The sequence below is a fragment of the Petaurus breviceps genome, unplaced genomic scaffold (assembly GCF_028583685.1).
Source record: "Petaurus breviceps papuanus isolate PSGF00001 unplaced genomic scaffold, PetGlider_PUasm1.0 151, whole genome shotgun sequence".
In the NCBI taxonomy this organism is placed as follows: Eukaryota; Metazoa; Chordata; class Mammalia; order Diprotodontia; family Petauridae; genus Petaurus; species Petaurus breviceps.
Window position 1 is genome coordinate 19647524 of NW_027185712.1, and position 13692 is coordinate 19661215.

At 37.8% G+C, this 13692-nt stretch overlaps 1 protein-coding gene across 2 annotated transcripts in view; it reads right to left on the minus strand.

Moving 5' to 3' along the window:
- Nucleotides 1-238: 238 nt before the first annotated feature.
- Nucleotides 239-13692, minus strand: part of SLC12A7 (solute carrier family 12 member 7) — a 301892-nt gene continuing 288438 nt past the window's right edge. For both annotated transcript variants that reach the window (XM_069076354.1, XM_069076364.1), the window contains exons 23-24: nt 8292-8425; nt 239-3323 (exon numbers count right to left, since the gene is read on the minus strand). In XM_069076354.1, coding sequence (XP_068932455.1) covers nt 3232-3323; nt 8292-8425 — 226 coding nt within the window. In that variant the 3' untranslated portion in view covers nt 239-3231. The remainder of the gene's footprint in view (nt 3324-8291; nt 8426-13692) is intronic.

Sequence of the window (13692 nt, forward strand, 5' to 3'; positions counted from 1 at the left end):
TTTTACATTTGTAAGAGATTATCCAGATAGATTATATATTAAGATTTTGTTATTTGGATTTGTTTGCTTACCAGATTCGGGAGATGATTCCTTAACTGTCCTCTTTTTTCTCTTGGGTAAATCTAGCCAAAGTTCCCTCAAAAGAGCAACGAAGCATCAAGAGACCATTGAAATGCACCCTGTCTATATAAACTCCAGATAGAAGCCACTTGACAGAGACACAAGGCAGGTTTTTGAATAGATTTTATCCCATTTTATTTTTTTCTAAACAGAATCATACAAAGACAAGGAAACATTAAAAGCAAACGTTAAATCATCACCTCTAAATGGCTGCACTTACTGGTTACAAAAATGTTCATAATGTAGAAAAAGATACACTGTTGTTTACATGAACAAAATACTGCAAAACGACCGAGGACAAACTGTAGACACATCGACATCTGGTGAATACATGGACAGCAATGCATGGACTTGTCATGTTAATTTCCACCAAACATCAGTCTCAACAAACTATCTTCAACTATCCCATGGTGACTTGGATTTTAGCACCTCATATGAAGTGTGCCCTGTTACATCAGCTACTTTAAAGTAAAACTGGGCAAAACAAGAAGCCGTTTACCCTATAATGCCTCCTCTTTGATCACCTCCCCCATGTGCCCTTAGGACTACCCTTCTCTCAGCAGGCAGATCTTTTAACAATGGTCAACAATAATCATGCAGACAGATGGATGCATGGGCACACACAAAAGAGAAGCCCATCTCCATGAGCATGACATAATTGTGTGTATTACTAGAAATCTTGCTGTGAAATGTACAAAGGTAAGAGAAAGATCAACTATTTTTTCCTAAAACATCATTTTGGCACAAATTTTACATGTTTAAAGATTTTTCCACCCAGTTGAGGGTAAAATTTTGGAGATTTGGTTTCCTATTCAGCTGGATTCCCAGGGCATCTGTAATTCCCTCATGCTCAAGAGACCCATGCCTGTGAAGAGGAGGTGGGAAAATTGGATGGGAAGAAACCTCACTCAATGAAGGATCCAGTACTGCTCTTCTATGCTCATTCGGGACTTGGAGCTTCTGGACTGCATGCTTAAGCTTTCTGCAATCCAATGGGCTACAAAGGAAGGCTCTTATATCGCCCTTCTCCACCTCAATATCCATCCCTCCTCAAGCAAGAAGTTAAAGAATTCTCCTGGAAATAAACAATAAACCTTGGCCATCTCAATCCCTTCCTCCCTTCTCACCCTGGGAACAGTGCCCTTTTGGGGTTCTCTCTCTATGCTGCCAATTTATTCATTAAAATGTCACTCAGGATGTATAAATAAATAAATAAGCCACAAATACCAAAAATTCATACCCCCCCTTCCCCAAAATAACCTCTAAAGATTAGATGTTCTGAACTACAGAATGGAAAAACCAGGAGATAAAGTGCAATAATCAAGCATCCATGTGAAAAAAGACAAAAACAAAACCAGCCTGTCCAGACCATTAAAGAGATCTGTCAAAACTTCCTCTGGGACACTGCTGCAGTCATGTGCTAACAAGAGACTTTAGGGAGATATCCTCAGAGGACAAGAATGGGCAGGAGATTTTAAACATAAAAAAAAAAAAAACCCACAAAACACCCAAAACAACGATGACAAAAAAACTCAGTGCCAGACCCTGTTGGACATAATGGGCTCAATTAGAAGACTGATGATTTCTTAAAGGTTGCAATTTGTTCTTACAAGGTAAGATGTCTCCTTCTATCCCCGACTCTACCAAAAATGGTTTTCTTGGTTCTTATTATGAACGGTTAGGAACAGAGTACATACTTACTAGCTGCAAAAAGAAGTGTGCATATCTGATACTGAAAATGTTGGCAAGCCTACAGCTTTGCCATTTAACAGTTCCACTTGGAGTCTCAAAAGCATTTAAAGTTTGTTTTTTACATATTGCACTTTTTGTTTTCATGATACTTCTCTCTGTGCAGCTGCTTCCCTTTTGGGTACTTAAGACATTGGCAACATTTCCAAGATGTTGGCTAGAGCTAGCTAATGTCAATGCTTAGTCAAAGACCAAAAGATTATTTATTTACAAATCAGAAAATTGAATGTGAAGATTGCAGCAGTTGGAGACAAAATGTACAGGTGTGAAAAGCGGTATCTGAGTCAATTTAAAAAAGTAGGAAAGAAAAAGGATATAGAGAGAATATAAGAATTAGTTTGGACAGCTTTTTGAAATATAAAACCTGCATTATCATATAATTTATAAAGACTTACAAATGAAATATCCTTCTTTAAAAAAAATCAAGCTGAATGGCCTGCCTTCCATGGACCAAAAACAGATGTTTGAGCATGGGTTTATTGTTATGGAAAGGGAGTGTAGTCTTGATCCCTACCCTCTGGACTTGAACTTCAGTGATGTGCCAGGGGCAAGGATGGAAACATCTCTGGATGTTCATGGAAACACTAACATGGCTATTCAAAGGATTCAAGGGGAAAAAAGGGGGAAGGTGAACTAATGACTTTTTTAGAAAAGTAGTCAGTTTACTTCTTTATAAAATGTACCTCTCATCACCCAGAAAATAAACTGCAAAAACAAAAGTGGACTAAATAAATCCATGTTCTGGAGCTAGTAAAGCTAAAATGTAACAGAAAGACTGTTAATAGGCACATCCCAAGAAAAGTCTGAATCCAGAATCAGAAAACATCAGCTTTAGCCAACTTCTTAGTTTATCATCGAATAAGTTCAGCTTTCCTGGCATCAGTTAAAAAGCAAAAACAAAAACAAAAACAACTTTTTTTTTGAAGATACCATCAGTTTCATCCCCAATGTATAGTACAATAAAGCAGTGAGAGCATGATTATGAATATTTCAGATACTACAAATAAATCAGGTTGGGGGAGGGTGCTTTTGAAATTCTTTTTAATCTCTTACACACATTCACACTTCTGTTTCCTATCCCCAACTCCCTTGCCAGACTTTTTAACAGTGCAGACAGATAAGGTTTCTTCAGCATTAATGAGAGTTTTGTCCTAGGTTAAAAAAAAAATCAGATCACTTCTTTTTGTAAAAAAGCATAACATATGGATCAGCAGATCAAGCTGGCATATCATTTCAAGTACACAGGAACATTCCAACTGTTCAACTTCGAGGAACCCAAGACCTGCTTGTCCAGTGTTTCTATTCACGTAGATACTCAGTGCCGCCATGTTCTAAACATGCTCCAGGTGGTCACCATCAGCACTAGGAGTAGATGGTGATCACCTCCCGGCCTCCACCTCTCACCAAAAGAACTCGGTTTAGACCTTCTGTCAAAACTTCCAAGAATTCCATGTCTGTGAGGCAAGAATTAAGGTACATCATTGGTCCACAGATGTTGAAAGAGGAATTAAATAAGAACTAACCAACTTTTCCAATCTGGTAACTCTACAATTACGTTTTTAAGTTAACTTTCGTTTTATCTAAGTAACAGGTGAAGAAGCATTCAAATTAATTGCCAGGAGATACATCTGCCTGACAGTTTCAATAGAAACAAAAGATTGCTCACTACATTTAAATCAAGTAATTCTCGAAAGACAAACCAGAAAAAGGGAGAAGAGGAGGAGCATAAGAGCTGGAAGGGAATCTCAAAGGTCATAGTTCAAACCCATTTTACAGATGAGGAAACTGAGGCTGAGGCTTAGTAGTTTCTCAAAAGTCACCCAGTAGCAGAGTGGGATTGGAGCTCAAGTCCTTTGGCTCTTTAGTCCAAGCATTTTCCATTGTACCAGGAAGTTCCTTCCTGGTGTCAGCCCAAGCTCTTCTTCATTAATGAAAAAGTAGGAGAGGAAGTGACCAGGGGTGGGCGTGGGGGAAGACAACAACAAGGTAGGAAGAGTTGTGAAAGTTAATTTCAATTTTTCAATATGATGCTAAACAGAGACATAAACTTAAAACTGTAGCATCTATGCCCTAAATGAACAAGGTTAGCTCATTTGGGTAACCCAAGTATGCAGTTAGCTAATTGAAAACAGGGCTATGATTCATGACACAGTAAGCTACTAGGCAAACCATGATGCTCGGCAGGGTAGCTGAAAAACCAAGGGCAGGCATGGAAGGCTTTGAAGAAGGCTACTGACCAAGAGAAGCCATTTCTTTGTTAGGGAGTGCTGCCATCTGAGGAAATCAGAGTGCTTGCTGGGAAAAGGCATTAGATAATTGCTTCCAATTTTGAGGTCTTTGTTTATTTCAAGGAAATATTTCAGTTTCTGGTTTCTATTAAGGACTACTTACATAAGCTGTATCACATTTTGCCAATGAAAAGAGTGTGAGTTCCCTCAATGGGGGCTGGTCTCTGCATTCTCTCAACCTATTCACTGGAAACGAAGGCGACGACCAAGAGAACACTAGCAAAAACTAGATAAACTGTGAGCATGGGACCTCAGTAAGAGGGAGAAATGCCAGAAGGTATTGGGGAGGAAGGGTGTGCCTATAATAAGTAGGCTAATTACCAAGAATCATCCCCCTGTCCCCAATTCCCTTGTCTATGAATCTGCCGCACAAGTGGTCAGAAAGATCTTTAATCTTAAAAAATGATACCATGTCAGTACCTCAAAATTGGGAGCAACTGGTGATGGATGATGAAACAGTATTTCACAAACACTTTGGACTCACAGGGAGACAAGCATCACAAAAGCATTAGCACTCTATATATTTGTAAAATTGTGGAGATATTCTGACGCATAAACAGCCTAAAAGGATCTCAAAAAGCACCAAAACAACTGAGTTAGAGGTCCAGACCAAGAAGCCCAAATAGGCTGTATTTTTGAGATGATACAAGAACAAGTACATTGTTCTCTATTGCTACCCTTGCTATTTTGGTTTCCATAACAAGGCAATGAAATCTAGCCTCCCCATGAAAATAATGATTATATTTATATTATAAGGTTACATTAAGATTCACAGAGCACTTTACAAATATCATCTCATTTGATCTTCACAGCAAACCTGAGAGGAAGGTGCTATTAACCCCATTTTATGGATGAGGAGACTGAGGCAAGCCAAGACGAGCTGACCAAGGTCACATATCTGATAAGCGTCTGAGGCCAGGTTCGAATCTGGATCTTCCTGAGTCCACATTTAATGATCTTTCCACTGCACCACCGAGCTACTACGTAATAAGTAAGGGATGTGATAAGGGGAAGTAAGGGGTGTGAATAAATAAATGTTACATTAATCTCAAAACCTCATATTTAAGTTAATGGTTGGAAAACTCAATTCAATTCAACAAGCATTTATAAAGTGCCTACTGTGTGTATTAGGGATATAAAATCAAAATAGTTTCACCCTCAAGGAACTTACATCCTACCAGGAAAAAGCAGCCCTCCCATAGTCCTTTTACCAGGGCTGCTCAGAATTATTTAACTGATTTGGGTCATATCTAATATTCTCCTTATTTTCATCCTTCCTTTTTGGGTCCCCTTTGCGCTTCCCATTGAGATTTCCCCCCAAGTCCATCATAACTATGTAGCATGTATATAGTTAATTATATGTTATTCCTTCTATTAGAATTTTGAGATCCTTGAGCTCAGGAAACTTGTTTTATACCTTACTTTGTATTCCTAGCACAGTGCCTGGCATATGTGCATACACACACACACACACACACACACACACTTAATAAATGCTTGCTGACTGATCTCCCAAAGGAATTTTCTGTTCATCCAGGTATCATTCTGTCTCCATTGTACAGAAAGAGTACAAAGGGTTGGGAGGAGGGAAAATAAGGAAACTCATAACCACTTCTAGACCACATCTTATTTACTGGTCAGCTATTAGGCCTTTTGTATCCTCATTCAATCCAATCTCTCTTTCATTTAGTCCCTTAAAAAAAAAAGAATAATTTATTATGTCTGTAGAAGTCAAAGCAAATCCTATATCAAGGCCAGTGTTTAGTTATATGTACTAGACACACATGCTTCACCTATGGGACCTCTATCTTTTTATTGGCTCTAACCTCTGTCTACACACAACCCAAGCAGACCATAGTGACCAAAGACGAACATTCAAAAACCTATCAAGTCAATCCCTGCCCTCCAAGCCACTGAAGCACTCATTTCCTACTGCTCCTCCAAGAAAGACCATGGTTCAGATGCACCACCAGACAGCAGTTCTCCAGTGATAATGGGGGTGGGGAAGGGGTAATGGTGAAGGGCATTCATACTTAAAGCCTTGCAGAATCAATGTTAACACATTAACCCTCCCAGTGAGGCAGAAATGAAAGATCCAAGAGAATCAGTGTAGACTTGTTCTTCCCTCTTTTATGGCCCATATCTCATTTTAGCTTCTATTAGTATTTGTGAAATGATCTCATCTCCCATAATGACTGTAAGTTCCTTGAGGGTAAGGATTAAATTTTACCTTTGTATCATCTATCCCCTCCTACAAGTTCTTACACATAGTAAATAGGTGCTCATTCAATGTGTTAAATGGATAAGGAAGAGAAAGGGAAGAAACAGTTGTAAAGAAACAGTGTTCATACCCCTAGGAGTAACCAGGGGCCTTTCCAATCCCAGATCCAAGACGGTACTAGTTAACTGGGTAGAAAGATGAATATAGTTAACTCTACTAAGGGAATGTTCCTGTGATGTATGATCTCAGAAAAGCTGTTCTAGGGAGATGTTAAGTCAACAGAATGGTCAGTTCAAAGGCAGGAAAAGCAGCAGCATAAAACTTAGAGCCTGAATGTTCAGAATACTAGCTATATTGTTCATTTACTCGGTCCTTTTATGCCAAGAACAGATGCCACTTTATAAAAGTCTTCTTCCATCTCCTACAGTAATGTGGGAAATAGTGTTTCTCTCTTGTGTATAATAGGGAAAAAAACAGAGGCTTAAGGTTAAAGTACAATGATCAAAGTCCAACAACACATTAGTGATTTGGGAATATAATCTTGGTCTCCTTGTTCAACAAACTTGCCAAAATCACCTGGCCTCCTTCCATGCTCACTCACTAACAGAAATCCAGTTTTCAGATAGGGCAAGTAACCCCAGTATTTCCCAATCATCTATTGGTATTTCAATTATCATCACCATTTGGACATTTTTATCTGATAAAGGCTAAAGTTTTCCATGTTCAAGTTCACCCCATCTATTATTCTTACTTATGCCCCCTGGGACTCCTTCATGCTTTTCAAATATTTGGAGGATAATGTCACTCTCCATTAAATGCTATTAGGCAAGCAAAGTACATTGAGTTAATTTCGTATTTTCTTGTAATTCAATCTCGGCAGTCTTTGTCTCCCCCTCCCACCTCATTATGTGCTGTTATGCTTATCTTAAATTTCTAACAGACACTCTTTTACTGATGTTTTTCAACATTTCCTGATAGGATTCACCTCTTTATTCTAAATTGTGCCTTATTACCACCCTCCACCTTGACACATAAGGAGCAAACATAACAGTGGGCAGAGCTCTTGCCTTGGAATAAACCTAGAGGCACCTAAATGGTTTAGTGGATGGACTGCTGGACCCAGGGCCAGAAAGACCCAAGTTCAAAGTGGTCTCGGAAACTTCCAAGCTGTGTAACCCTGGACAAGCTGCTTAAACTGTCTGCCTCAGTTTCCTCATCTACAAAATGGGGATAATAAGAGTACTTCTCTTTCAGGGTTATTATGAGAATCATCTAAGACAGTATTTATAAAACACTTTCTGAAGCCTAAAATTTTATATAAATGTTAGCTATTTTATTACTATTATAATGGTTGTTATAATGGCTAGGATTCCCCCCTCAGCTCCACTAGTGACCTCGATTTAATGCACACTGATGTGATGAAAGAAGATGAAGATTTTGGAGACTCCTGTCCCCAGAGATGGCCTGCTCACTTCCTCCATCTACGAGAACAACTCTCCTTGAAGGTGACGGGCAGTTTCATTTGTCTTTACATCCCCAGCACACTGCTGAGCAAAGGCGTTTAATGAAAAATGTCTGCTGAACTGTATTTCCCAACCTGAGCTTCCTGTTTGTTCAGACAGAAAACTCATCTTATAGAAAACTTGAGAAAAGAACCAATGACAGGCAGTGCAGTGCAGCAAAGAGAGTGCTGGACTTGGGGAGCCAGAAAGATGCAGGTACGAATCCTGTCCTTGACACTTCTTAGCTATGTGACCCTCTGCAATTTGTTTAAGCCAGTTTCTTCATCTGCAGATGAATGTAATAGCCTCCAAAGTCCTTGGAAGCTCTAAATTTATGATTGCATGAGCACAAAATTGCAAAAGGTACCATTATTTGTACACCTCAGCACAAAGTCCATCAAGAAAGGATACAGTTTTCATCCCCTTGTCGATTTTTGGGGGGACCAGGCATATTCAATAAGACCAGCTGGGCATCCTGGGATTTGTTGAGGACAACTCCATTGAGCTTCACTGCTGTGTGCATCCTCCTGACGTTGGACTGGTTTCTAGTGCATGAGAAGAAATGAAGCATTTATCACTATGATGCCATGTTTTAATCCTATTCAGTTAAAAACCAACTATTTCTCTTAGTTCTATTTGTCCCATACTGCTGACGACAAATGGTTTATTTTCCACTGGTTAGAGAGGGTAGGAAAGAGACATAAACCAACTAATTCAACTGACTTCCTCAGATGGGGGGAGGCAGCTAAAGATAATGTTTAAATCCACAGATGGATGTTAAATTAAATACTATATTTCACTTGTTTTTATAATTAGCAACTGACTTTATACAGTGCTTTAAAATTTATATTTGAGGCTCACAATCATAAAGAAAGATAGGTACAAGTATGATATTAAGTTCTGACTGTGTCAAGTGTTGCTGGACTGAACTACATTTCCATTGTTGTTTGGGCATCTTTTATAGATAAACGTTGAAATAGGAACAGAATAGCTACCAAAATTATTTCTTAAAACATCTATTCCACATATGTGCTATAGAAATCGGAAGAGGTTATTATCTATGCAACTTCCTCATTTTACAGATAACAAAACCTTACTGACAAATCATGTAAAAATATACCTGTACAATATTAAGCTAGCACCTACACTTTTACTATACATGTTTGACATAAGTTGAAAATTAAGTATTTTGTTGACATCTTTGGTGCCTACATGTGTGACCCTGAGGAAACTATAACCTCCTTTTCGTAGATTCCTCATACATAAAATGAAAGAGTTGATGGCCTCCAGCTTGAAATCTCTGATCCTATGATTTTAGCTGAGATTTAAAAAAAAAAATTTTCAGGCTGCTTAAACATTTGAAATCAAAGCAGACATAAAACTTTTTCTCCTTAATAATAGCCAGAAGTTAGCATTTATTTAGTACCTTCAGGTTTGCAAATCACTCATCTCATTTCAGCTTAAAAAGCAAACTTTGGGACAAGGGAGAAAAAAATTTTCCAAATTTAATTAAGCACAATTTAAAAATGAATGTATTTAAAGTACACCTGTTTGATGCTATTATAAGGCTTAATTATTTAAATTATTAATGGATAGCCATGGCTTTTTTAGATTAAACTAAGAACCCACAGTCAATCAGTTTTTCTACTAGAAACACTTTTTAGAGTGATCTCTTTATGCTAGCAGGTCCTCAATTAATCCTGGGTAGAGGTCATTCTTCAGATATTTTGCAGCGTTGCTGTTTGTCCTCGTTCTTAAAGAGGACTATACCACTGGGGTGGTGATGCCGCAATATGCAAGTGAACTGGATTTAAGTGAGGAAGGACTGTGCAAAAGCACCAAACTCACTTTCTCCTCTGAAACCATATGGGACCAGTGACAAAATATAAATCAGGATGACTGGAGATGGCCCTGAATGCAGTGGGAGACCTTGGTCTTTTTAAGCTAAGTTTTGGTTTTTTTTTAACACATCTCAGTTTGAGGAGGCAATACCTACTCAGTGATTATGGCTAGGTAATAAATGAGGCAGGGAATGGTCTCTTTTACTTAGTCCAAAAAAAAAAATCTAGGGGGAGAAGGACAGGGGAAGACCCTCAGGGTTTCTGGCCAAAAATAGAAACAACTGCTGTTTATATACATTGTAAGCCAATCAGAACCCAAGCAATGACCAAATGAGGCTTGGCCTGGGACCTCTTGTTGGTCAGTCAATGAGAGCCACAGTGATTTGGGTTTAAGGCATGGTCCTTAAGAAAAAAATCTAGCCTGTAAATCCCAAGATATCTTTCAAGGTTTCAGTGATCAAAATGTACATTCCTGTGGGTATAGCACCTTACCCTCTATGGACAGAGGGAGGGAGGGAGGAAGGAAGGGAGGGAGGGAGGAAGGGGAGTGGAGGGAATGGAGCCTTGTTGCTGAACTGGCCAGTTCCAGCTGGCTCCCCAGGGTGGCAGAGGTATATGGAAAAGGGGACTGATCTTCAAAACAGAGGTCTTAAATCTAAGTCTCAGCTCTAATATTTGCGAACAGATCACAATGACTTTGAACCTCAACTTCTTCCTTTGTAAAATGATGATGACATCACTTGTACCTCACAGGACCATCATGAGGAAAGCACTATATAAGCCTTAACATCTCATAGAAATCAGTTATTATATGAATGTGATCCATTATATTTTCAAGTTCTTGATTCACCCAATAATAATTCGCTTAAAACCTTTTTCATTCTAACACCCAAGTGAATCATATTGAAAAATAGGTCACACCATCACTATCTAGAGTTATTTCTGGATCTCAGGAAATCAGTCCAAGTTTTTTTCTACTAGTCTTTCTTAATTCAACTTTCCTGTCAGATTATGGTCTACTGAAATCTTATAAGAAAGGAAAAACAAAACTATGACTTACCACCTAAGTAAAACATCAGAACAGAGGTAATGACAATTGTCATAACTGACCAATGTGAAAGTCATTGATGCCATTATCAAACAACTCAATGGCTTTCAGAAGACTGAACACTAGACAATCCAAGGCATGTATAAGTCATATCACATTAGGACATTCTAATATAGTTATTAAATACACAGCTGCATGCACATTAACTACAAAACTAATATCTAATGTACAGAAAACAAGACACTGATATTCTACATATTTAGATTAAGAGAATGCTTATATCCTGCAAGGTATGGGTAATAAAAGCCACATCAAAAATTAAAAAGAAAAGAAAAGCCAACCCATAAGGGTTTGCAATGCAAGCTTGGTAATATGCATTTACAATACATGTCTCCGTTCAACTAATTTTTCTTAAACTCCTAAATCCAATTCTAAAGTCAAATTATCAGGAATAGGACTATGAATTTGTTCCCTTTATTTTTAATCCAGTCAATTTAGTCAAAATGAATTGGGGGGGTGGGGGTGGAGAGGAATGGATGTGTTCTGTATATATAGTTTAAGATATTCAACTCTAAGGTTAAGAATTATGAACGGTTTATCTGGGTAACACATTGCATGTGTAAAATATCTACCAATTATATACTGCTTTAAAGATTGCAAAGCACTCTACAAATATCTCATTTATTCTCACAGGAACTCTGGGAGGTAGGTGCTATCATTATCCTCATTTTAGAGATGAGGAAACTGAGGCAAGCAGAGGTTAAGTGACTTGCAAAAAGTCACAAAGCAAGTAAGTGTCACAGGTCAACTTCAAAGCCCAGATCTTCCTGACTTCCAGGCCCAGCTACTCAATGCTGCCTCCACGTGTGTGTGTGTGTGAGTGTACACATACATACATGTATATATAGGCACCAGCATATGTAAATACACGTACTTATGTGCATATACAAGTGTACATGCTAATACACATATTTATGTGCATAATATATACATGTAAACATCACATAAGTACATGGAATATGAATATATACATATGTAAACACATGTATTTATGAGTATATGTCTATAACTATACTCAAGCACCCATGTGCGCACATATTTTTAATAGTATTTTATTTTTCCCCCAATTACATATCAAGACAATTTTTAGCACAGTTTTACAAGATTGAGTTCTAAATTTTTCTCCCTCCCCTCTTTTGAAAATGGGGAGGCAACTGATGTTATACATATGCTAAAACATTTCCATATTACTCACAGTTACGAAAGAAGAAACAGATCAAAAGGAAAAAAAGCTATGAAAAAGAATAAAGTGAAAAAATATGCATCAATCTGCATTCAGGGTCCATCAGTTCTTTATCTGGATGTAGGAAGCATTTTCTTTTGTGAGCCCTTTGTACTTGTCTTGAATCATCGTATTGCTGAAAAGAGCTCACATCAACATGGGTGTGCACACATATTACTGCATGTATGAGTTTAAAAAAACAAGGAATGCTAGAAGGTAAATGACTTGACCACGGTCACTACCCTCCCAGATAACAGCATATATACTAGTCTAAGGTCTAAGTCCCCTGATGCTTATGATCCAGTGCTGCAATATGTATGGGTAGAATATACATCTAATTTTTCAGGCAGACAAAAAAACCAAATCCCTCCCTATTATGACATTGTACAAAGTAAACAGCATTAGACTAGGACCTGCTTTTAGTTCTGGCTAATGAACAAAGGGAACCCACGATTCATAATATTTCTCTTCTGGCTAGAAAACACATCAGTTTCATAAAAGAAATTGTCATTAGAGACACTAAACAGGTAAGTAAAAAAATGTACAATAAATTCTTTGGAACACCAGACATCTTGGAAAATTGCAAGCTTGGCAAATAAAACTGCAGGTTTGGAATCCTTAAGGTTATCTCTATTTGCCAAAGAACCATTTCAAAAAGACCGTTTTTGAAGATTCAAATGGGAAACAGTTATCTCTCACAACTATTTACTTCTTTTGAAGGCCTGTTTTTCACCCAAGGCACTCAAGGATATAAGGTCCTTTCAACATCCCAATGGCAATTTAATGAATAGTACCTTTTTAAAAGGTGTGTCTGAACACAAAGATTATAATACTCCATAAATACACACTAAATAACTTAATGTTAAGTTAAAAAATTGTATTATAAAGGCCTTATTTCATAACAGAAGAGGAATAGCCCTTTCTCAGAACAAGTTATGAATAAACCAACTGCATAAAAAAAGGATGAGTGCTACAGCAAATGGAGAAGAGACAAGATTAGACAAACAGAAGGACAGTTAATACGCGTACACAGATGATGAAATAACCAAGAATATTCTGAACCAGTTATTGGTCTAAAGAGAAAATTGATGAAAATGACAGATGAAAAAATGATAGTCACCATTTGCTGGAATTTTTATTTTCAAGTACCAATGTTCTAGTAAGTGTGAATCAAAGACAATAACAATGGGAAATTTTTTGTAATCCAGAGAAGACAGTACTTTCTCTAAAAAGGATAAATCTCTGTAAAAAAAAAAAATGGTGATAAACTGATTTGTAGCCTGTCATGACTGACATAACAAAAATAGATTTAAAAGATGAAGGAATCTGGATTCTGAAGTCCAGATTCCCAATCTCAGAAGGAAACTTACTTCTAAAATTCAAAGAATTGTAAGAAACGATGAAGAAAATTCTCACCAGTATTATTAAGGCTATCAGCCTAGAGATTTTTCTTATCCTCTCTTTACTGGGCATCATTCAGATGCTTTTACCCCACTCCCTTCACTCATCTCCCAGGAAGAGATGTTTATTCTCTGCCAAGGCAAAGCCCTCTACCTGCTGCCATTCTGTCTCCTCCAGCAGACATCCACCCACCACCATCCCTTTTATATCACTCATCAGCCTTTCCCCATCTATTGGCTG